We start from the raw sequence: 24,610 nt of genomic DNA on the forward strand, positions 1-24,610 counted from the left end.
AAGACAGAAGGCAGTACGGTGGTTGCTAGGGGACATGGAGAGAGGGAAAATACCGATTTACCACTTAACCGATACTTTCAGTTTTACAATATGAAAGAATTATGGGGATGGATGGAGTAATGGCTGTACAACAGTAAGAATGTGTTTTGTACCCATGAACTGTATGCTTTAAGATGGTAAAATTCTACATTATGTGTTTTTCTAACATAAAAGATTTATGTTAATTTTATGTGTATGGGTGTTTCGCCGGCATGTGCGTCTATGCATCATATGTATACAGTGCCCACAGAGGCCAGAAGAGGACATCTGATCTACTGGACCTAAGCCCAGCTCCTCTATAAGAGCAGCACGAGCCCTTAGCTGGTGTGTGTGTGTGTGTGTGTGTGTGTGTGTGTGTTTCTTTAAGCACATGTACTCCCCTGGGAGAAAGGAAGACATGGCTGGGTTGTCAGAGGTAGGATGGGGGGTTAGCATGTGATGTGCAAGGGCCTGGATTATTCCCCAGCACTGCATTCTCTGGGAGAAATTATTCGCAAAACACGTAGAAAACAAAGTACGTGAATTTATATTTAAAAGACATCAATGATAAGAAATCAAACAACCTAGTTGAAAATTTTAAAATTAAAGCAAGACTCTCGGCATCATTGGGATGTCAGGCTCAGGACAGCTGTGTGTGCTTAACAAGCATGAAGCCTTGGGTTCTGTCTCCAGAGCCAATACAAACAAAATACCAAAAGGCCCAGCTTGATAAGACGCCAGTAGCCACTCAAAAGAAATGACAATATCAAAAGGCAGATAAGCAGCCTATCAACAGGGACTGTCACTGGCTTGGAATCAGAACGGAACTGCCAGGGAGAATATCTTGGGCCCAGTGGAAACATTTTATCTTGATAGAGATGGTGGTTTCACGGTTGTCTTTGTCAAGGCTCACACGGCTTTGTAAACCTGTACTTTTACTCTCTGTAAATTTACCTTGACACATATATTAAATGTCAAATCAATCAAGGCGATCGAGTGTGACAAGTACATGCCTATACTTGGGAGGCTGAAGCAGAACCGCGAGCTCCAGGCCAGCCTGGGCTAGATAGTCAGACCCTGCTTCAAAGAAGAACAAAAAGAAGTCCAGAAATCACTCAGGGAAGAAGTCAGGCCTATGGCAGTGCTAGGGCCTCGCATGGAGTAGAAAAACTAATTCTCTGACTGGGGAGGTGGTTAGCTCAGTTAGTAAAGGTTTGGAGGCACAAGGACTGGAGTGAGATCCCCACCACCCACAAAGAGCAGAGCTTGTCATCTCAGAGGAGGGAAGGTGAAGACAGGGATATCTCTGGGGCTGGCGACCTGACCAGTCTGGCTAAACTAATGACAGCCAGGCTAAGCAAGAAACCCTGTCTCAAAAAGCAAGGTGGCTAGGACCTGAGGAAGCAAACCTCAGGGTGACCTCTGGTCTCCATCTGCATACGCACACACGTGTAAGCAGCTGTATATGCACACATATGAACATACCTGCACACACACATACATGAATACACTCCCCCAGCCCCCACACACCCAGTTGCTGGCGCTTATATATTAAACAAAGTTAACAACAACAATATAGATTTTAGAATTGCTTGATGACTGCCATTAAATATACTACTATAAACAAAACATAAGTGGATATATTCTATTTCCTGAAGAAGGGGAAAGAAAATATGGCCTTGACTGAGGTCTTTGGACTCAGAGTCCATGGTTCTGTCTTGGGCTTCAGCAAGTTCAACACAGCACAAACAGCCAAGCATGCAAGCCAAGTCTGGCTTGGAATACATAAAGTACAATTTGGAGCACTATATTCTTTCTTCCTGGCCCTCCAAGGCTACATTTATCAAGCCATGTTGACAAGGTAAAGCAGTTTGTTCTTCAGGATGCTGGAACATCGCCCTGCGGTCTTTGGTTACGTACTAATTTTGAAAAGCAAGAATAGCTCCAGCCATCAAATGTTCAGCCACTTTGCTTCCATTTTTAAAGCGCTCTACAGTACAAGGATTGGGGAACATTCTGGCAAACAGCCTTAATACAAATTATAATTACAAAGAAACCTTTCAGTTTTTGATTTGACACAGCTCCTCAGAACCAACACGCACTGTTGCGTAATCCTAGGCACCATAAAGGCGGGTTTTGATTGGGTCCTGGTTCAGGAGGATTGTACCATCCGCGTTTGCAGCTGTGATTTCAAACATCCATGTCCACATGGCAACCTGCAGCTTCCAAGGGCTCCAGGGCCTTTGCTTTGCTGTACGTTGTTAGCACGGAGCTGGGAAGACAAGCAGTCACCTAACCTCATGTCAAATCACTTATGTATTCCCATTTTTTTATATTGGAGAGGAAAGATGTATTTAAAGGTACGGAGAAAAGAGTGTGTGTATATGTGTGTGGGAGGCTCACATTCACATGAGCGTGCACGAGTGTGGAGGCCTGAGGCTGACGTTGGTAGCCTCTTTGACTGCTTCTACCTTACTCATGGAGACAGGGTCTCTCAGGCAGTCTGGCCAGACAGCTTGCTCTTGGGATCCTGTCTCCACCTTTAGATTGCTGGGATTAGAAACAAGTCACCACTCCCATTTGGCAGTGACATGGGTTCTGGGGGGTAGGACTTTGGTCCTCGAGTTTCTAGAGCAAATGATATTTCTACTGAGTCCATCTTCTCAGCCCAACAAAAGGGATTTTTAACCCCTCTCCCCCCCCACACACACACAACATACACCCATGCCCCAGTCTTAACTTTAAACATCTAACGAGTAAGGATGTAAGACATGGAAAATAAGCTCTAAGGTGTACATTATAATTTCACTATTACCCAAGAGGGTCCATCGTCCTTTCCAGACTCCTCTGGCCTGGGTACTGTACCTCCTCCTCTGGAGCAGTGGTGGAGGGATGTTTACATGTACAGTGTTTACACATGTGTGCAGATGCACTTGTGGCCAGTTCTCTCCCATTCTCTGCCACTTACCCGCTGGAAGGTCCAGTGACCTGAGCCCCCTTCACATGACCCTGTCTCTTCCTCCATTGCCAGCCTGTCCCTTCTACAGGACAAAAGGGGAAAAGCCCTTTGGTTGAAAATTAAAATCTATGGTGTGGGGTCTCTTCTGAGAACGCCGACCTGATGTCTCAAAGGGCGGGGCGGCAGGGTGCTGCAGGAAATCCTACTGCCAGTAGCCTTTAAGTTACTCGCCCACTTGGGCGGGGCTTCTTATACTATATATGCCAATATAAAGCACATTCCCCCTCTCTTCCTGTTGCGGAATTCCGTAGCTGGAATTCCGTTGCTGTTCTCCCGTTGCTGTTTCCCGTTCAAGCAGAGGACTAAGCAGACTTAGAACCTGCTATGTGGACCAGGCTGTCCTCAAACTCACAGAAATCTGCCTGCCACTGCCTGCCACTGCCTCCCAAGTGCTGGGATTAAACCAGCTAAGAATTTTTAAGATATCGAAAGCACTAAGAGAATTTGACTTTTACATTGTTCACTTGCATAATATTGAAATAAATCTTTATTTTTTTTTAAAAAAAAAGTCTAAGTATTTGGGACTGAAGAGATAGCTCAGTGACGGGGAACACCGCTGCTCTTGCAGAGGACCCTGGTTCTATTCCTAGCAGCCATATGCAGGCTCACAGCCATCTGTAACTCCAGTTGACAGGGATGTGACACTTTCTTCTGGCCTCTAAAGGCAGCAGGCATGTAAGCGCTGCCCAGCCATACATGCAGGCAAAACACCTGTACACATAAATTAAAAATAAACAAGTCTTTAAAATGTATATCTAGATCTCTTACATTTATTGATTTCCAGGGTGGGCCCCAGCAAGAGCACCCGGATGGAGGTCAGGGACAACTTCCTGGTTCTCTCCTTCCACCTCATGTGTCCAGTGGATCAAACTCGGCTTGTCAGGTGGGTGGGCAGCATCTTTATACGCTGAGCCATCTCGCCCACCATTGCAAATGAACCTCAAAAGGACAACTTTTCCCACTCTGATCTTTAAAGTATCTAATTTGGCTGCTCATGCGTGCTGTCGCCTGGGCGCTGAGGTGTGAGAACGGCAAGCTCGAAGCCAACTTGGTGGCACGGAGTGACACCCTGTGTCAAAAACATTACATAAATCAGTATTTAATTTGGCTGAGATTAAACATTAATTGAGGGATTTCCAGGAAGACGGAGTAGATGCACTCACTTCCTCTCCTTCCCACTAAACACAATTAACCCTCTGACTTTGTGTCCAGGACAAACAAGCCAATCTCGGAAAGCATAGAGAAGGCAAATCAGGTAGCGACCATGAGGGCCTGAAGAATAGTACGGCGATTTCCCTGGGGACCCCTTCTGCCTCATGGATCCAAGACCCACTGCCCGAGGAGTTTCATATGATAGACAAAAAGCGCGGCTACAGGTAAGAGTCCCAGAAAGGCTTTTCTTTGCTACCCAGAGGCCAAATAATGGAAGGAAAATCTGGTGGAACCAAAATATTCTAGATAATAATCACCGCTTGCAACCAAACACCACACATGTGCACGCGTGCGCGCGCACACACATGCACACACGTGCCCTCGTGGACCTGCCCCATAAATACCAGTAAATAGCTGAGGGCTACCAACCAAGAACTCCACTCTCATCAGAAGCTAAGTCACTAGCCCTGATGGCGACAAAGCAGGCCATGTACAGAGCAGGCTGGTGATGAGCCCAGAGATGTAAGTGGCGACCACGTGGGTAGTGGAGCCTTCCACCCTGACCCAGTAGGAAGACGCTTCCCCTTCCACTAGGATGGTATCACCAGAGGCGTGGGAAGAGTCAAGGCTTTCAACACCCATCGAGATAATGAGGTTAGTCCCTTGTAACTTATTAAAGACCACGTGGACACTAAACTCCCTTCTCTGCCCAGCAGACGTCAGAAGAGGCCAATGGAGAGACTGGGAACAAGGCAGGGCTCCCCTTTCTTGCTAGAGCCAAGTTGGAGTAACCTAACTAAGACGGAAGGCTTAAACAGGACCCAGAGTCTTGTCATAACATGAAGATCTCCAGATTTTGACTTTAATTCCCTTGTTATATATACCGAAACCCAGGACATCTCAAACTGAACGAAAAAGAGCGATCAGCAAATGGAAACACCACGATAACAGAGATGGTAGGCTTACTTGACAAAGACTTCAAAGTGGCCATGATATAAATGCCTCAACAAGTAACAGAAGCACACTGGAAACAAATGGGGGTGGGGAGGGGGTAGGAAGCCTCAGCAGTGAAGAAATTATACAGAAGAAACAGAAACTTAGAATAAAAGAGCCCATGGCTGGGGCCTGGGAGATGGCTCACTGGGTCGAGCCCTTTCCACACTAGGGTGAGCATCAGGGATGAGATTCCTCAGCAGCCATGTAAATTCTGGGTGGGCATGGTGATGTATTTGTGATCCTAGCGCACAGAGGGTGAAGGGGCTCCTGGGAGCAAGATGGCAAGCTAGATCAGAAAAAATTAGTGAGCTGTGGGTTCAAGTGAGAGACCCTGCCTCAGGATGTAAGTGGAGGACACATGGAGACAGCTGGTGTCAGCCTCGTGCCCATGTGCACACACCACACCCATGAAAGGGGTGTGAGGAAAACATCCCAGTGGGTAGCTTCTACAGCAGAGCTCAAAGGGAGAAAACCAGAAACCCAGTTTGAACAAGAGGAAATTGAAAGGTAAGAAGTCACCAGAACAGCATTGACTAACCTCCAGGACTTCAGTAACAAAAGGGACTGTGAAGGCTGGAGAGGCGGCTCTGTACTTAAAACTGCTGCTCTCGCAGAGGACCCAGGTTCCCTTTCCAGCAGCCACATAGTGGCCCACAGTAGTCTCTACACCTCCGGTTCCAGAAGGTCATGTGTCCTCTGGCCCCCACAGGCACCAGATATATTTGTGCTGCACACACAGACACAGACACACACACACACACACACACACACACACACACAGAGAGAGAGAGAGAGAGAGAGAGAGAGAGAGAGAGAGACAAAACATCCATACACATAAAATAAAAATAACTGAGTCTTAATTTAAAAAAAAATGGTGTCACTGCATCTCAGGGAATAAGAATGGGTAGGGCTGAAAAGGACTTAGGGAAATAATGGCTGAAAACTCCCCAAATTTGGCCAGAGACATAACCCCAAAAAGCAAAATGAACTGGCAATAAACAAATCAAAGAAATCCATGCCAAGATGCATCATAATTAAACTAATGAAAACTAACGATCATACAGCCTCTTAGGAAAACAGCACAGCTGTTTCCTTTACAATTAAGCCCAATATGCTTAGCACAACATGCTCATATGGGTTTTGACCCAAATGAATTGAAAACTCGTCTCTACCGAAGACGTGGACACAGTTGCTCAGAGCGACCTTGCTGTCCCTCCAGGAGTGAACTATGACTAAACTGTCGCACATCTACAGAGCACGGCGTTACTCCACACCAAAAACAAGAGGATCTGAGGGGATGGGGAAAGGAGCGTTGTCAGAAAGTGTTGGTTGTGTGCAGACATGAAGACCTGGGTTGACCCAGATTAAAGGGCAGGACACGGTGCCACACACTGTGAAGGCACGAAGACCTGAGTTGATTGTCAGAACCCAGATTAAAGAGCAGGCATGAAGATCTGAGTTCCAGCATCAGGACCCAGATTAAAGGGCAGGGCACGGTGCCACCCACTGTGAGGCACAAAGACCTGAGTTGATCAACAGAACCCAGACTGAAGGGCAGAGCATGGAGCCACACACTTATATGCCCAGCACTGGACAGGCAGAGAGGGGCAGATTCCTGGGATTCAGTGGCCATTGACTAGCCTAATTGGTGAGTTCCAGGCCAATAACAAACCCTGTCTCAAAAAACAAAGGGAACAGCTCCTGAAGAAAGACACCTGATGCTGACTTCTGGTCCTTATATTCATCTGTACACACGTACACCCATACGCATGTGTGTGCCCGTGCGCGCACACACACATAGATAGATAGATAGATAGATAGATAGATAGATAGATAGATATAGATAGATGATTACAAATTAAATAAATCTTTAAGAAAGAATTCCTCTGTGGGTGGGTGTGTCCCCAGCCTGGTCTACAAAGAGCTAGTTACAGGACAGCCAGGGCTGTCATACAGAGAAACCCTGTCTCAAAAAAACCACATACACAAACACAAAAAAGAATGAGGAGGAGGAAGAGGAAGAAGAAGAAGGAGAGGAAGAAAAAGAAGAAGGAGGAGGAGGAGAAGGAGGCAGCGGCGGCAAACCTATGGACGCACTAGAAAAGATCAGCAGTTGCCAGAGGCTGGGGGTTGGGAAGGATGGGTGAATACAGAAGGTTTTTAGGGCTGTGAAATCATCCTGCTAGATGCTGTAACGGTGGACACATATCACTGCGTCTTTATCTAAACTCATAAAGCGGACAAAGGCGACAGTGAGCCCTAATGTGTACTTCTTGTGCTGGGCGATAATGACGGGCGGACGCAGGGTCATAAAACTGTAATCACAGCTCGGCTCTGGATACTGACAGTGGGGGAGGATGCCCCACACATGGTGCCGGGGGCTGTGTCGAGCTTTCTGCTCGATTTGACCATGAACCTGATGCTCTTCTGAACATTAGAGTTCACTTAACAATGGCAGGGAGCTGAATGAAAGTGGAAATGTCAAAATGTGTAGGGATTGCTACAGCAGTGCTTGGACGTGCGCAGCACTAAACGCATTTACCAGGAAGGCCAAAGGGCACCTGGGTCTCAGAACTTCTCTCCAACCCAAATCACACCAAACAGCGAAAGAAATGAGAAAACTGAACACACACACACACACACACAAAAAAAAGAGAAGCAGAAAAAAACATGAACAAAGTCTAAGGAAACTGAGATATCCCTAACAAGACTGACAGAAAATAATACGGGGTCACAAATGACCACTGTCCTCATTGCTATTCATTCTGTTCACATCTGGAAGACGGCAAGGGAACTAGTACTATGAAGGCCCAATGCACAGACATTTGCCAGCAGAAATAAAATGATTGGAGCCTCAAGCAAGCCACTCTATCACAAGTTTTCCTGTATGGAAGAAATTATTTAAACAGTTCTGCAACTACTGAAAAAAAATGAATTTGGAGTTTAAAAACTGCCCCAAAGAAATTTCCAGGCCCAGATGTTTTCAGTGGAAAATTAACATGCTAATTCCACACAATTGGTTCCAGAACATAGGACGGAGAGCTCCCTGACATATTTCATGAGGCTGATGTCAGAAAAAGTCAACGTAAGTGAAAAGAAATAAGTGAAACTGGAGACAGTGTCACAGACAGTTTATCAATACTTAGAAGAGAATTATCCAATAGAAGCAGTTTATTAAAGGATATCAGGCTGGGTTTATAGTCGAAAGTCAACATGTACTGTCATACTAATTAGCATGACTGTCCTCACTTACGCAGGCAAAGCCTATGAAAAATTTCAATAACAAGACTCAGAAAACCCAAGACAGAGGAAACTTTACCAACCCAATGAATTAAAAATCAAACAACTAGCTGGGCGATGGTGGTGCGTGCCTTTAATCCCAGCACTTGGGAGGCAGAGGCAGGCGGATCTCTGTGAGTTCGAGACCAGCCTGGTCTACAGAGCTAGTTCCAGGACAGGCTCCAAAGCCACAGAGAAACCCTGTCTGGAAAACCAAAAAAAAAAAAAAAAAAAAAAATTAACAACTGGACCAGGCAGTAGTGGCTCACACCTTTAATTCTGGTACTCAGGATTAAATCAGGGACCTCTGTGAGTTTGAAGCCAGCCTGGTCTACAGAGCAAGTTCCAGGACAGCCAGGACTACACAGAGAAACCCTGTCTCAAAACAAGCAAACAAACAACAAAACAAAACAAACTCTGACAACTAATACTATGGTTACTGTAGAAACTGTTGGTTCTGGGAGCTGGGAGCTGTCCTGGTCTAGAGGGAAAGTGCCCCGCCAGTGTAAGGCATTTGAACACTTCGTCCCGACCTGCTGAAGCTGTCTGGGGAGGGTTTGGATGGTACAGCCTGGCTGGGAGTGGGTTTTGACGTATGAAGTCATACGCCTATTTCCGGTCAGCTCTCTCCTTTCACCTCTCAGCTTTCTGGTCCTCCGTCATGCCTGCTGCTTGCTGCCGTCTGTTCCCACCATGAGGTACTCTTCACCCGCTGGAACCATTAAGAACAAATCAACCCTTTCTTCTGTGAGTTGCCTCGCTCATGGTTTTATCACAACAGGAAAGTAACCAAGTGAAGACATCCATCCATCCTCACCAGTAACTTAATTCACTGTTCCATGTTCTCGTCAGTGTGATAAGGCAAGAAAAACAAATACAAGACAAACAGCCCCAACGAGGAAAAACAAATATTCTTATTTGACAAGATAGCTTACATCAAAACTTGCAGGAATCCACAGAAAGGCTCACAGCAAATCAGTGAACTCAACGACAAGGACACAGAATAAGTATATAACAGCAACTATATGTCTTCATGCTAACCCGGAACACATGGACATCCACACCCAAACTTCTAAGTGCTTTAAGAAGAGTACACAATACAACATTAATAGGATTTGCTTACTAAAATGAAGGAGACTGCTCAGCTTCCCAGCCTCCCAGACCCAAATAATCACACAGAAGCTATATTAATTACAACACTGTTTGGCCTATTAGCTCAGGCTTCTTATTAACTAACTCTTACATCTTAAATTAACCCATTTCTAACCGGGTAAGGTTCTGACGCATCCTTCTCCTTCAGCAGCTACATGGCCTCTCTTTGACTCCTCCTACTCTCTTTCCATACCTCTTCCAGCCTGGCTATATTCTTCTGTTCTGCCATAGGCCAAAGCAGCTTTATTCATTAACCAATAAGAGCAACATATACAGACGGACCTCCCACATTACTGAGAATCACACAACCCTGATTCGAGTCACCCTATGCCTGGCGTTTTACATGGGTTCTGGGGACTGATGCTCATGCTCTCACGCTTGGGGAGTCCTTCTGAACTCCCCAAGTCTGTGGGCCACCTTCACAGACTCTGCTTTTCATCTGAACTTGTTTAAAATCTGTTGTGTGGGTCTGCTTCTGAGTTCTGTGTCTTACTCCACTGAGCCCGTATCATTCAATCTTAAATACAATGCGTGGCCACTCCCTGCCTTTAAGAATGTGATGGCTGGGGCTAGGGGGATGGCTGGGTGGGGAAAAGTACTTTCTATAAAGTATGAGGACCAAGTTCAGAACCCCAAAACCCACTTAAAAAGCCAGATGTGGCTGTACAAGTCTGCAACCCCAGTGCTGTGTGCAACAGAGCCACAAGGGTAGCAGGGACTTGGTCACTGGGCTGGTTCAGTGAGAGACCCAGTCTCCAGGGAATGAGGCGGGCAGTGACAGCGCAGGACATACCATATACATAAATGTAATAAAATAATTTTTAAAAATGACAACATGAAATATTCGAGAGGCTTTAGAGAAAGAGATGCCTTCTACTTGTTATTAAGAAAACAAAATGGTATGTTTACTCAAGGAAACAGTAGTTTAGTTTAAATAAAAAAACGTGAATAAACTTGTGACCATCACATGAGACCCAGGAACTGTATTTACATTAAAATGTTCATACGTGTATACAGCAACTTTATTCAAAATACCCCAAATGTGGAAATAACCCAGATTCTCTTCAGGGGATGAACAATCAGACTGCAGGCTGTTCACACCACAGAATAATACACAGCAAGGAAAAAGAAAAGCCCAACTATTACCTGAGCAACCACCAAATGACTCCGTGGAGAATCACACTGGGGGAAAAGAACAAACTGAAAAGACCGCATTCTGTCCAATTGCACCGAGCCAACATTTCCGAAATGACAAAACTTTGGAAAGAGAAAACAGAGTAGGGGTTGCCAGTGTGCTGAGGAGGCGAGCTGGGAAGGAGGGAAAAGGCCATCTCCTGGAATGTAACTTCTGCCTCGATAAGGCCATTCTCAACATCCTGGCTGGGAAGCCATTCAAAGTCTTGAAAATATTAACACTGAGGGGATCAGGGCAGAGGAGACAGAGGATCTCTGTGACCCCTCCCCTCCCTTCTTTCCTGTTCAAAGGGTCTTGCCACAGGTTAGCCTGGAACCTTTGATCTTGGTCTTGGGAGTTCTGTGTGTAGAGGTATGTTCCATCACACCTGGCTCTGTGGGATTTCTTGTAACAACATATAATCCACAGTTATGACTAAATAAAAGCATAAGCTGGGCATGGGTAATTTAAATCTGGTGCAGAGGGCACACCTTTAATCCCAGCACTGGGACGCAGAGGCAGGGGATGGCTGAGCTTGTGGCCAGCCTGATCTACACAGACAGGGCTACATGGGAAACCCTGTCTCAACAACAACAGCAACCATGACAAAAAGTTTACTTTTAAAAACTGAATGAACTGGGTGCACTGAGACATGACTGCGATCCCAGCATTTAGGAGGTACAGTCTAATTTAAGGCTACACAGAAAATTCCTGGGCAGCCTGACCTTGCCTCACACTGCCTCGACAAAGTGTTAGCGTGAACCTCCCTTCAGCCTATCCTGTCGTCTGAAATGATCACGGCTTAGAAGACCTTCTGTTAGCTGTAATTCTGTCAGCACCTCCAAGGTTGAAGACTCTCAGTTATGACTAAAAATTGCTCTTTCAGAGAATTGGGTTCAAGTCTCAGCACCCCTATGACAATGTACAACTGTGTGTAACTCCAGCCGTGGTCTGACTCCCTCTTCTGGCCTCTGCATGCACACGGCACACATACATGCAGATAAAACACCCATACACATGAAATAAAATTTTAAAAGTTTAGAATGATATTTAATAAAGGACTAAGGGTCACAAACATTCATGAGAAACAGACGCAGGACTCTGGGCCCGAATAGCTGCACAAATACACCAGCCTGTGGTAACCTCCAGCAAGCCTAATAGCTCCAAACAATCAGCTGTTGAGCTGGCATTGAAATGTTCTGGGTATTTCTGCATATTAATCGAGGTTTCTTTGGGATTTGTTTTGTTATTGTATAATTCCTTCAAATTATTTCTTTCCAAAGGTCTAGGGGAAATGTCCTTTCTTAGTTTAAAAAAAAATTCATCCAAAAAACAAAAGCATATTTTCATCAATTTTTAAACAAAGAGCCAAAGCTGCCTCACTTGCCACTCAGCCTTTGCCCCGGGGGGAATCATCTCTGTGCATTTGTCTCATTTTTGTGTGTGTATTTCTACACATTTGTTCAGTTTTGTGTATTTGATTTAAAAAAAAATTCAAGATAGGATCACACTGTTACGTCATTCTTGAGATTTCTCGCTTTGGAATGTCTCAGAAAGTCACGTGTCTGTATGTTCAGATGTAACTGAACTTGTCTGGTCCGATGGCCTGGGAGCATTCTTTCTGCAGGACTGAGGGCCCACGGGCCAGCCTTACTCACCTGTTGACACAGGATGGCTGGGAATGTTGCTATAGCAAGCCATGCAGTCAACAGTGACATCATCGCACTGTGTATGGAGTGCAGAGGAGGAGACACCTCTGTGACAGAGACACTGGTCCCCTCTGTGATGGTCTTCTCTTTTTCCTACGTGGGCTCGACAATTCCCTCGATTTTGCTTGAGGCTAAGGGAGGGCACGTGATCGAGTTCTGGCCAATTAAACATGAACAAAAGTTTACGGAGCAGCCCCTGGGAATGGTTGGCTTTCCAGGTAAGAGGGATAAACAGGAGTGGCTCTGTCCACTTTCTTGCCTTGAGGATCATACTTTGGTGACTACAGGGTTGCAGCCAGGATGCGACGTGGGGGTGGGGGAGCCACGAGAATCACTGTGATGCTGGCTCTAACATCAGAGCTGCTTGCCGAGGGCCACAGCAGTCACTTGTCATTAAGGAGGAGCTGGCTTAGGCTGCCGGAAGCCTGGTTTTCTGTTACTTACAGCCATAAGCATTCCTTATGCTTTAAGTATTAAATTACTCTTGAAAATGCCTGCACCCCTGGGGCTGGTTAAGAACACTGGCTGCTCCCTCAGAGGGTTCAGTTCCAGCACCTATATGGTGGCTCACAACAACCATCCTTACCCCTAGTTCCTGGGGATCAAACACCACCTTCTTCTGGGCTCCACAGGTAGCAGGCACACGCATGGCATATGGACATACATGCAAGCAAAACACCCACAGAAATGAAATACAAATAAATAAATCTTAACGACAAGAAAAACCTGCACTATTTTTTAAAAATCTTCTCCCAAGTTATTGAGAGGAGCCATTTCCCAAACATGTCAGCTTTGAACACTGGAAGTCACCTAAGTGTCGATGACCTGGGAATGGTTGTTCACAGACACACTCCTCATTCCGTTTTTTCTCCCGCGGCTTTCTCATTCCTACCTCTTGTCTGCTTTTCTGGGTGCCATGTGACAGCAAACTGGGGAGAGTTAGCCTGTTGGGGGACAGGGTCCCTCGGAGCCTCACACTATCAACCCGACCACACACAAAGGGAAGGAACAGCCCAGAGAGACAGGCTAAGGTGACAGCGACAGCCATTTCTGAGTACACAGCCACACGTACTGTGTCAAGCAGTAATTCAACTTGCTGCCAGCACATCCAGCTTCCTTTCTAAACCCACACCGAGACAAAGGTTGTGGAGCAGTGGCACAGGGGTACACAGGGCAGAGTTCTCGATATACGGCTTCTTTTATCCCGCCCATCAAACCCAAGAGTGGCTGGTTGCTGTCACGCCTATTTGACAGAATAAATAATGAAAGCAAACGTTTTTAAAAACCATCAATCACTTTCATACCACAAACACTTCCAAACACGGCAGGCCCAATATTTAATGACAAAATGTCTTCATTTAAATTATATAAAATATGTTCTGCCTATCTAAAGATACCAGCATACTTAAGCTGGAAATACTGCTGAACCCATTTGGTGGTTTGTTCTTTTAAAGAATCTGTTTCGAATCTGATTCTCAGGAATAGACATGAGGGTGGGAGGAGCACGTGTTGGAGGGGCTAAGGGGAGCTGGGGGTGGATATAATCAGGATATGCTGCATACCTGTGGGACTGTCAAAGCACAAGCTGAATCCCCCCTCCTCCAAATTTCTCTAGTAGATTGGCTGTTCTGGAACTTGATTTGTAGACCAAGCTGGCCTTGAACTCATGAGATCCTCCAGCCTCTGCCTCCCAAGTGCTAGGATTAAAGGCGTGCGCCACCACCGCCAGGCCCCAACCAAGCCAAAACTATTTTTAAAAATAAATAGATAAAACAACGATTCTCAAGTATTTTGTTATACCACATATGATCAAAATTATATCAACTTTTTGGAGTAAAAAACTCATGTTAGTGGTATTTTAAGGCTTTTACTAGCCAGGCACCCCACCCTAGGACAGCAGGCATGGAATTCCCCTAATCGGTTAACAAGTAACCAAGCTGACACTGAAACAAACAAAATAGACTGTTAAGGATATGAAAGGCCTGTCCAGAAAAGCAATGTCAACAAGCCCAATGGGAGTAATACCTACAAGGTCTGGTTTTTCTATAGGCTGACTCTGCTTCAGAAACCTGAGCAGGCAGAGGACGAGGGAGTTTGCAAAACTGCAGTTCAGAAGCTGGAGCGGCAAGAGGGCCCAGGTCCTGGCAAGTATCCCCTAGCTGCCTGCCACAGCTCTTGCTACAAGTCCACAGTAGAGAGGACCACTGGGTTCACCAAGCTCGGAGACCCTCCCTGAGGGGACATCCCCAGCCAGGGTCCATAAAACTCCAGCCCCTATGGTGGGAAGGCTAGACTCCAGAGGGGCTATCCACATAAGCCCCAGGCAGGCGTGGAATTCACTCCAAACCCTCTTGCAGGGTTTTCAAAACTCATTTATAGGGCATGAATGGCTTCTGGGGAATTTGAATTCTCTGTTGTACATTTAGAAAACCAGTCTGTAGACACAGGCAGTGTTTACAGTGTACAGGGTGAAATGGATGGCAAATCCCCTCCCAGGGGACCTCTGGAGAGTCTCTGTATTCTCCTGGCTTGTCCAGGGGTCCTACTTGGGGGGAGGTGCTGGGCTATTCCTCCATCCTCATCCTATTTCCCAGGAGGGCTGCAGTCCCTGCTCACTGCACTGGCACACAGGCTGGAGGGAGCAAGCAGGTCCTTGGGGAGGGGACAGGAGTGTTTGTCCTGCACATGGCAGAAGGACAGTGAAGCCAAGAGTTAGTCGCCAGAACAAACCAGTCAGATTGGTCAGCTCCTCCAAATCAGTCTGTCCAACCTGCAGGACGCACAGTGACTCCAGGCAGTTCCCAGGGGTCAACAGACCAAGAAAAAGAGCAAAAAGTAAACAGAGAAAGGGACTAGGGCCAAAATATGCCCCCAAACAAACCAGGAGCAACACTGCATTGCTGGTTGGGTCCTTGACCAGTTCCCCAAAGCTCTAACAGAGACAAGAGCTAGGAAGGAAGTGTGCGCGTGTGCCTGTACGTGTGTGGTGCTGTGGGGTCAGCACAGCTCCTCTTCCACTTGCACAACCAACTATTCTCAAGACAAGATCTCACTGTGCTGTGCACAAGCTTGTGTGCACTCCTGTACCCACTGGTTCTGGTCAGGGCGGCGGATACACACACACACACACACACACACACACTTACAGTAGAGAGACACAGTGCATTCGTTCTGCCAGTCGGGTAGCGTAGGCACACGATCACAAGCACACCAACTCCATCAGGAGTGAACATACTCATCCACCGTCCCCAGGCTCCGGCTCTGCACACACTCCGTCACCTCTCAGTCAGATGAATACAGACCTCCACATAAGACCACAAACTTCACACAGCCTGTCAGCAACACACAATCTGTTAGAAGCACACACGCCCATATAATCTTCCAGCTGGCCTGCGCGCACACGTAGGTGCACCCACAACCTGTCACACGCACCGCATGCACACTTAAAACAGCTCTGTGCAGTGTGCACACACCCGATCCCAACTTCTCGGCCGCTCGTGCACACTCACACGAGCTCAGCTGGCACACGCACCCTCGCAGCCTCCCTCTGCTCCAGGCGCACCCCACACCCACGCACCCTCCAGGCTCGGTGCACCCCTCCCCCATGCCCGTGCGGACGCACACCGAGAACTCGGGCGACGCAGGGTGCACTCACGCCCCTCGCGGCAGCTGCCCGTGCCCCTCCTCACCTTTTTCGCCCGCGCAGGGCGATCGGGCCTCGTCCTCCTTGGGGTTGGTCACCTGGGTGATGATGGCCGGACCGTCCATGGGTGCGCGCAGCGCTGGCCGCCCGCAGGCCCGGCCCCCCGCAAGCTAGGCGCGGGGGGCGCGCGGGGGCGCGGCGCAGGGGGCGCGCAGGAGCGCGGCGCGGTGGGGCGCTCGCCGCCGCCGCCGGGGCGCGCCCGCTGCCCGGCCCCGCGCTCCGAGAGAGGAGGCCGGGGCCCGCGCCCCAGCTCCCGCCGCCGCCGCCGCCGCTGGGCTGGAGCGGCCGCCGCCTCGTCAGCATGAACCCCGGAGCCGCGCCCGGGAGAGCCTCGCTCGGGGAGGCGGAGCGGGAGGCCCGGCGCCGCGGGAAGCGCGAGCGGGAGACGGAGGGAAGGAGCGAGCTCTGTGCTAGGGCGGGAGGGCGGGAGAGAGGGAGCGCAGGAGGGAGGGAGGAAAGCGGGGAGGGCGGGCGGGTGGGTGTGTCCCGGCCCGAGGACTAGCCTCCACCGCCGCCGGCGCTGCCCGCCCGCCCGCCCGGGAGAGGGGTGCGGGGCCGAGTCGGGGGCCCAGTACGCGGGGTGTGGTCTGGGGCGGAGGGCTGCGGCGCCGGCGCGGGACACGGGGGGCCTCGGGGTAGGTGGGAGGGTACAGTGGAGCCCAGGGGAAGAAGCGGGCTCAGCGATCGGGGTGTGGGCCACGGAGCGTGGAATGGATGAGTGGGGCGCGCGGTGGAGGCCCTGGTGCAGCGGGATCGCCGGCTGAGGCCCAAAGAGGTTTATTCACCCGGAGGCCAGACGTCGTGGGAGATGTTTGCAGTCGCTAGTGGGTTCCGGGTGAGGGACATCCTGACGCTTGAACCGGGAACCTAGGATTCCGCCGGGGAGCGGGACTGCGGAAGGCTTCGGGCACGGAGTTGGGGTGATGCAGAGCTAGGGTGTGCGGCCAGGCGGAGGGGATGCTGGGCCGGGAGTGAGGAGGCCGAAAGTGGTGCGCGGGGAGTCTTGCAGACCCGGCTCGCACTGTGCAGTCCGCAGAAGCAATCGGGATGGGAGTCGCTGTGCGGAACAGTGCGTCCTCGAGGCTAGACCTCCTGGCACGTGGGGCTGTGGATGCCTCTGGGGACTGAAAGGAGGATGTGGGTGGCTGAGGGTGGAAAGTGGCCTGCGGGAGCGGAGTTGGGCCAGAACTCAAGAGCTTGGGGCGTCTGGCTGCTGCCAGGTCCAGGGTAACAGCCACCAGTGTTGGAGGGTCTGAGCCTTTCGGCGCCCTCATCTTCTTGTTCCAACTTGCAGGCCAGACTTGCATCCCTGTCAACCGGTGGGCGGGGCACCGCTGCGGGGAGGGGGCGGGCCTCGGGCGCTCGCGCGCCCTGCTTACCAATCACTGCTGCCTGGGCGGGGCCGAGGCTCGTGACGTAGAGCGGGCTGGAGAAGACCATCTGGCTCCGCCCCCTCTCCCGCTTGCGCGCGCACTTGCCTCCCCCACCCCGCGATGGCTTTTAAGAGGGGAGGCCCAGTGGAACTTGCTCACTTTTCCACGCGGGTGGGATCCCGGCAGTAGGCAAGCCGTGTGTTCACCGGCGAGCGTCCGCAAAGTTGGAAAGAACCTTCTAGAAGCTCTTCTGGTAGGGTGTGAGCTCGCAGGCGAGTGGTGTCGGGAGAATCCCACTGTGGGAGACTGCCCCGGGGCAGGACTTCTGCGCCCGGAACACGAGGAAGGCCTGTGTGCGGACGAGCTGCCGATCCAGAAGTCTGCGATTTGTTCCCACACCCAAGCAAGTGACATCTTGGGACTAAGGGCGTCCCAGGTGCCCTTAGAGTGCGCTTGCCCAGGAGTGCTCTTCTCAAAGCACCTCAGGGACTCCGATGAGTATCTTGGGGCAGCCAAGTCATGCAGCGCGAAGGGTCCATTTGATGAGAAAGGCGAGCCTTAGCGTGTAGCGCCCCCCGCCCCTGCCCCTGGCATGACCTCGCTAACCCTCGCAGACGCAGACTCATTGAAGCCAGGTAGCGCCCAGGACTTGCCTTCTCAGTCTAACGCCTGTCCCACCTTGTGTCTGGGCTCACCTAGGCATGTGTTTAAGCCCTGGATTGGTACATCAAGGGCCTCTGGAAGCGATTTTCACACGTGTGGAGATTCCTGCTTAGCTTTTTCTGTAGCAGTGATTTTGGCGGGGCGGGGGAGGGAAGGGGGGACCGGCAGTAACAATTCTTTCCTTACCGGCATCCTCTACCGTTCTCCGGGTCGGAAATCACCTGCAAGTCCCTCAACCCCCACCCCACCATCTTCACCCATTCACCTTCCTTTCTTTTTAAATTTATTCTTTGAATATTTCACATATGTATACACTATATCTTGATCAATTCATCCTTCAGCTCCCCGCAGCAGCCCGTTCCATCCCCCATCCATTTTCGTGTCCTTTATAATTATTTATTTGCCCTGATTACGGTTAGTCTGAACACGTGGTTGTGGGATCAGCCACTGACTGAGGCGTGGGGAACGCACCGGTGGCTATACGTCTCAAGAAAACTGACTCTTCCAGCGCCGGCAGCATCAACTGTCCAGAGCTCCCAGGTGCTGTGGGGCCCCGCGGCCCCTCCCTACTCATTGTTGGAATTCTTGCCTGGCCTAATCTTGTACGGACACCCACAGCTGCCCTGGGCTAACTTGTGAAAGAGGGGACCATCGTAGCTCTCTCCCCTATCCTGCTTTCACACTCTGCCTCTTTTTCCATGCCTTCCCTGAGCCTTGGTGTGTGTCAGGGTGAGGTGTGTGTGGGGGGGGCTGTTGATGGAGATGGTCCGTGAATGGCTGAGCACTCAGTTGCCTGCATGACCACTGCCCCTTCCCGCTACAGTAATAAGTAGCTTCCTGATCATGGCTGGGAGCAGCACAAATCCCGCATCAGGGGAGGAAGAACTTCTCCGAGTCCTTTTTCTCTCCCATCGTCAGTTCATTTAAGAATTCAATTTATTAATAGAAATCAAGGAAAAGCATTACCTACCCATCGTCCCTTCCCACCCTTAAACCAATCTTTACTTTCCTCCATTTCTCTTTGCCATTGCTGACAAGATTTTATGTAGGTATAAAATCCAAACTGAACCACATGTTTAAAATATTGGGGTCTGGGCTGGAGAGGTGACTCGGTGGTTGTCAGCTCTGGCTGTGCTTCCAGATGACGGGGGTTCAGTTTTCTGCACCCACATAGCTGCTCACAACCAACCGTCACTCCAGTTCCAGAGGGATATGCTGCCCTCTTCTGGCTTCCAAGGGCACTGACTGTACACTCATGATGCACATTCATATATGCAGATAAAGCACATATAAGTTAAAAAATTTAAATACATTTTACGTGAGTACTTTTACACTCATAATATGTGGATATGTGTGGACAAGTTATAAATACAACCCACTGAGTCCATTTTTGTTGTTTGTGTGTATATGGTTTCAGAAATAACCACCTCGTCTTGGATAACCAATATGGGCTCATCCTTGAGAAAGGCTAATTCTCCTTCTAGCAGGCATTAGTTGTCTAGGGGCGGGCCCTATGAAAATTTCCCTCTCCTATGTTAGTGTGTTACTGATAGTGCCATTGTTTTGGTATCGTTGGTGCAGCTATTTGTAGGAGTAAATTTTTAAAAATTTAAATGTGTTTTTCATGTGGTGACATAATCATTATAACTATAATAAATAATTTCATAGTATCATAGGAAGAGTCTGAGATGACACAGTACTTTGGTTTGCAGATGAAAGATTAAAGTATGTGCCCACAGACTAATCATGATGGGAATATATACATCTATACCTTAGCTGTTAAAGTACATATACAAAATGAATCAACTAATTAAATAATAGCAAATGCACCAAAATAAATGTGGGCAAATGATTTACTTATTTATTTCCTCAGATTCATAGAAATCTGCCTGTCCCTCCCTCCCGAGTGCTGGGATTAAAGGCGTGCACCACTGCCACCTGGCTTCAGCAAGCATTTATTAAGTGCCTTCTGTTTGCTTTGATCTAGGCAGTAGGGGTTATGGAGCTGAGCTACCTTGTTCTCCCATAGACCAGGCGTGAGTGTGGCTCTTCCTGTTTGCGGCTCTTTGCCAATTGGAGTAAATCAACCCCAGTACCCAGAGGACAGATGGCAGCCATTGGAGGTCAACCACATCAAGGCTCAGAGAGGCTCAGAAACAGTTGAAAGGATGAGGAGAAGTCTTGTTTCCCTGGAACACTGCCCTAATATGAAATAATGGTATCGTACTCCTGTGCCAGTGATGTAGAGACAGCTTTAGATCTGGTGTGGTGGTGCACGCCTTTAGTCCCTGCATTGCCAAATCTTTGAGTTCAAGGACAGACTGGTTCCAGAGCGAGTTCCAGGACAGCCAGGGGCTACATAGAGAAACCTATCTCCAACAAATAAACAAAAACAGCTTTAAGGTGACTCTTATTTCCCAGTCCTGGGGACTGAGCCCAGGGCTTCGTGTATACTCCCAGGCAAGCTGCCGTTCAGCTGAACTGTTTTACAGTCCTATTTCTTTTCCTTTTGTTTTTTTATGGTGTGTACCTTAGACTCCCAGACCTGTAGCCATGATCCTTGACACATATGCAAGCAGTATTGCCATTGATCCTACATCAGCCCTCCTTCTGTTGATTAAATTTTATATATTGATTGAGAGGCTGATTACTAGTGCTATTGAAATTATGAAACAAAAAATATAAGGACAGATCTTTGAGTATACTTCAGAACTCCCTGGAATCCTTCACCATGATGAGTGTATGAGTGTCTCTTTTGTTGTGTGTGTGTGTGTGTGTGTTTGCCAAGGCAGGGTTCTGTGTAGCCCTGGCTGTCCTGGAACTCACTCTGTATACTGGCTGACCTCGAACTCACAGAGATCTGCGTGCCTCTGCCTCCCAAGTGCTAGGGTTAAAGGCGTGTGCCACCACCACCTAGCACATATTCTTAATTTACCAAATTTTTGTTTTTCATGCATGTACCACATTAACCCTTTAGTGACAGCTGCTTTCCCCGGATGATAGTCCTTTATCAATGCAGTGATCAGCTTTGCAAAGCTCCCCAAGCCAACACAAGGACAGGAACTATACTCACACTGCATCAGTCTTTACGAACAAGAAGCTCATGACCAAGGGAGAGAGTGTAAATCAGCCTAGGGGTGTCCATCTTGAGAGCACAAGAAGAGCTTATGACGAGATTGGCATTGGGTTCACCCATTTGTACAGCCTGTCTCTTCTCCTTCCCCTTCTTAATTCTCATCTAGGTATATGTTAGATGATTTCCTGTCCTTCTTGACAAAACCAACGGCAATGGCTCTGACCCTGCCAAGAGCATTCATACGGCAACCTCACCTTGCTCTAGTATACACGACCAGTGTTCACCAACTGAAGTCAGACCAAATTTAAAGATGCCATACCAGTTTTTATCTAATTGTAAAAGTAGACTACTACTCATATCTGTTTCTAGGATCTCATATATAATCTAAATATTTTATAATGTGGACTTCTGGCTTCGAGACCTGTAGTCATGATCCACGGATCATATGCCACCAGTGGTCACAACGCATGGGTCATATGCCATCGTTGGTCATCCTCAATATTTTTTTTAAAGACAGGACCTCAAGATGTAGCCCTGTCTGGTATGGAACTTCCTGTATAGATGAAGCCAGTCTGGCACTTACAGCGATTCTCCTGCCTCTGTCTCCCACGGGCTGAGATTAAAGATGTACACCACTACCCCAGGCTTTTTAAAATACAGTTCCTTGAATTGGAAACTAGTAGGAAAGATTGGAAAAGACAAGACACACAACAGACACACAACAGACACACCACCAACAGATACACAACAGACACACCACCAACACACACACCACCAACACACACCACCAACAGACACACAACAGACACACCACCAACACACACACAACAGACACCACCAACACACACACCACCAACACACACCACGAACAGACACACCACCAACACACACCACCAATAGACACACAACAGACACACCACCAACACACACCACCAACACACACACCACCAACACACACCAACAGACACACAAATGAAACACCGCCAACACACACAGGGCCATGGAAAAACGTAGAGTCTATGAGCTGAGAAAAAGTGCTACACGGAGTGGGAGACCAGAGATCAGAGTGCCAATGCATGGGGTTGAGAGCACTGGCTGCTCTTCAGAGGTCCTGAGTTCAATTCCCAGCGACCACACGATGGCTCATAACCATCTGTAATGAGGTCTGGTGCCCTCTTCTGGCCTACAGGCAGGAGGAATAATAGATAAATAAATCCTTCCGGAAAAAAAAAAAAAGATTCCCAATGCACGCGAGGCTAGAATTGGTAAGCTCGGCCCTGAAGGGCCAGGCCTGGGAGCAGATGGCAAGGCAGATGAGCAGCACTGGTGAGGGCAGCCGGCCTCCACTCTGGGAGAGCCAAAGGCAGACAACGAGCTCTCAGTGCTGGTGGAGAGAGCAGCCGTGGGTGAGGAGCACGGGAAGAGACTGGGTTTGAGATGGGGGTCTGGTGATGGACAGGGTGTGGACAGGCAAAGCCTTACAACATCGGGGACACTGGGAGTTGAGAGGGGAGAAGGGCGAGGATGACATGAGCAGACACATCCGGAAGACTCCTGCCAGCTGACGTTGGTCAGCAGCAGTGTGTTTCTTGGTCCTGTGTCCCGTCAGTCTGTGTGTCCTTTATGCTGCCCCTTGGTCACTGCCTTTTTCAGAGTTTGCCTTCATGGGTCTCCAGCACCTTCCTCTTAGCTCCTTCAGGAGCAGAGCCTGGTGATGATTCTCTTGTTGGGAGAGGAGGGAAGTAGTTTCAGGACACAGAGACTGCTGGTGGCTGCTCAGGTGGATGCACAGAAGAGCCTGCCCTCAAATCTGTCTCCTGGGGACACTTTAGGACTTGGTTTCTCCAGCAAACATCTCTCCTTTTTTAGTGGGTACCAGGCCAGGGTTCTACAGGAAGTTCCAAGGAGCCCCACTCCAGCCTAGGCAGGTCATGCCTCCCCTTTAAAGTTGAGGACTCTGCCTCAGGGCTTGGAGAGATAGCTCAGCAGTTAAGAGAACTTGCTGATTTTCTTTCTTTCAGTTTTTCAAGACAGGGTTTCTCTGTAGCTCTGGAGCCTGTCCTGGAATTAGCTCTTGTAGACCAGGCTGGCCTTGGACTCACAGAGATCCACCTGCCTCTGCCTCCTGAGTGCTGGGATTAAAGGCATGCGCCACCACCGCCCGGCACAAAAAGATGTATTTTTAATGTATGTGCGTGAGTTTTTTAGCTGTATGTCTTTCTGTATACTGTCTGTGTGCCTACTGTCTGAAGAGGCCAGAAGACGGTCATATCCCCTGGGACTGGAGTTACAGATGGTTGTGAGCCACCATGTGGGTGCTGGGATTGGAACCCAGGATTTCTCTTATCTGCTGGGCCATCTCTCCAGCTCTCTCCAGCTCCCACACACTGGTAACTTTTTTGTGCAAGGAACCAACATAACTAGAGCATGTCTGTGGGTTGAAAGGAGAACTCAAGGCAGCTTTAGCCACAGCAGGGAGTCTGTTAGCTTATGTAACCAGAGAATGGCTGCATGCTTGAGATTTGGGGCATGACATTCCTAAAGGATCAACCACTCACCCTCAGCATCATGGTCCATCCACTTACCAAGACCCACCATCCTCATCACATAGGTTCTCCCTACTGAATTCTATGTCCTGGGGCTTTCTAGCCATCCTCACTCTCTGCATACATCCCCATGGATGCCCTCTACCTGACCCCAGGTGGGACTTACTGCCACATCCTACTTATAAAGATACCCATGCCCAAGAAGGGTCGGAGGAATTAGTTAGTGGTCGGGCAGGTGCAGCCTGCCCCCTGGTGGCTGAATTTTGTACGTTCCTTTCCCTGTAGCTCTGGGTGTGGCACTAGGCTCCTTGAACTAGCTCCTAGCCACAGAGGGTCCAGACTTGTGCTATTCCACCCAGCTGACATGATAGACTGCCTGTTTGGTTTCCCTCAGAGGTTAACAGAAAAGTCCTCGGGAATAAGAGAATCTGGAGAGGACAGGAAACAGGAAGCCGACTGATGTGCTCTGTTGGCATCCAGTCTTGGAGACGGTGGATGTGGATGGTGGCCACAGGCAAAGAAAAGCACCCAGGTTGATGAGCATGGGAGCTGGGGGGAGACTTGTTATAAAATCGCTCAGGAAGGGTTTGGAAAATTCTGGGATCCAAGGTGGAATATTCTCAGCATATCTAGAACCCCAAGAAACCCCCACTACCTCCAAAATTCCAATCTTCTCTACCCAGGGAACTTGGATACAAGAATGGTTACCTGAGTTGGGAGAGGACACAGCCCGACCCTGACCCCTGCATG

The 24,610-nt window shown here is 48.8% G+C and overlaps 1 protein-coding gene across 2 annotated transcripts in view; it reads right to left on the reverse strand.

Moving 5' to 3' along the window:
- The window catches only part of Ctdspl (CTD small phosphatase like), a 119,381-nt gene extending 102,788 nt beyond the window's left edge, over positions 1 to 16,593 (reverse strand). Inside the window, exon 1 of one of the 2 annotated variants that reach the window (XM_041677225.1) lies at positions 16,189 to 16,593. In XM_041677225.1, coding sequence (XP_041533159.1) covers positions 16,189 to 16,267 — 79 coding nt within the window. In that variant the 5' untranslated portion in view covers positions 16,268 to 16,593. The remainder of the gene's footprint in view (positions 1 to 16,188) is intronic. The other variant, XM_041677224.1, reaches the window with a different exon arrangement.
- Between the last annotated feature and the right edge of the window lie 8,017 nt (positions 16,594 to 24,610).

This window comes from Microtus oregoni, unplaced genomic scaffold, assembly GCF_018167655.1.
Source record: "Microtus oregoni isolate MIOR12 unplaced genomic scaffold, Mior012 000028F_ref0000031, whole genome shotgun sequence".
Lineage (NCBI taxonomy): Eukaryota > Metazoa > Chordata > Mammalia > Rodentia > Cricetidae > Microtus > Microtus oregoni.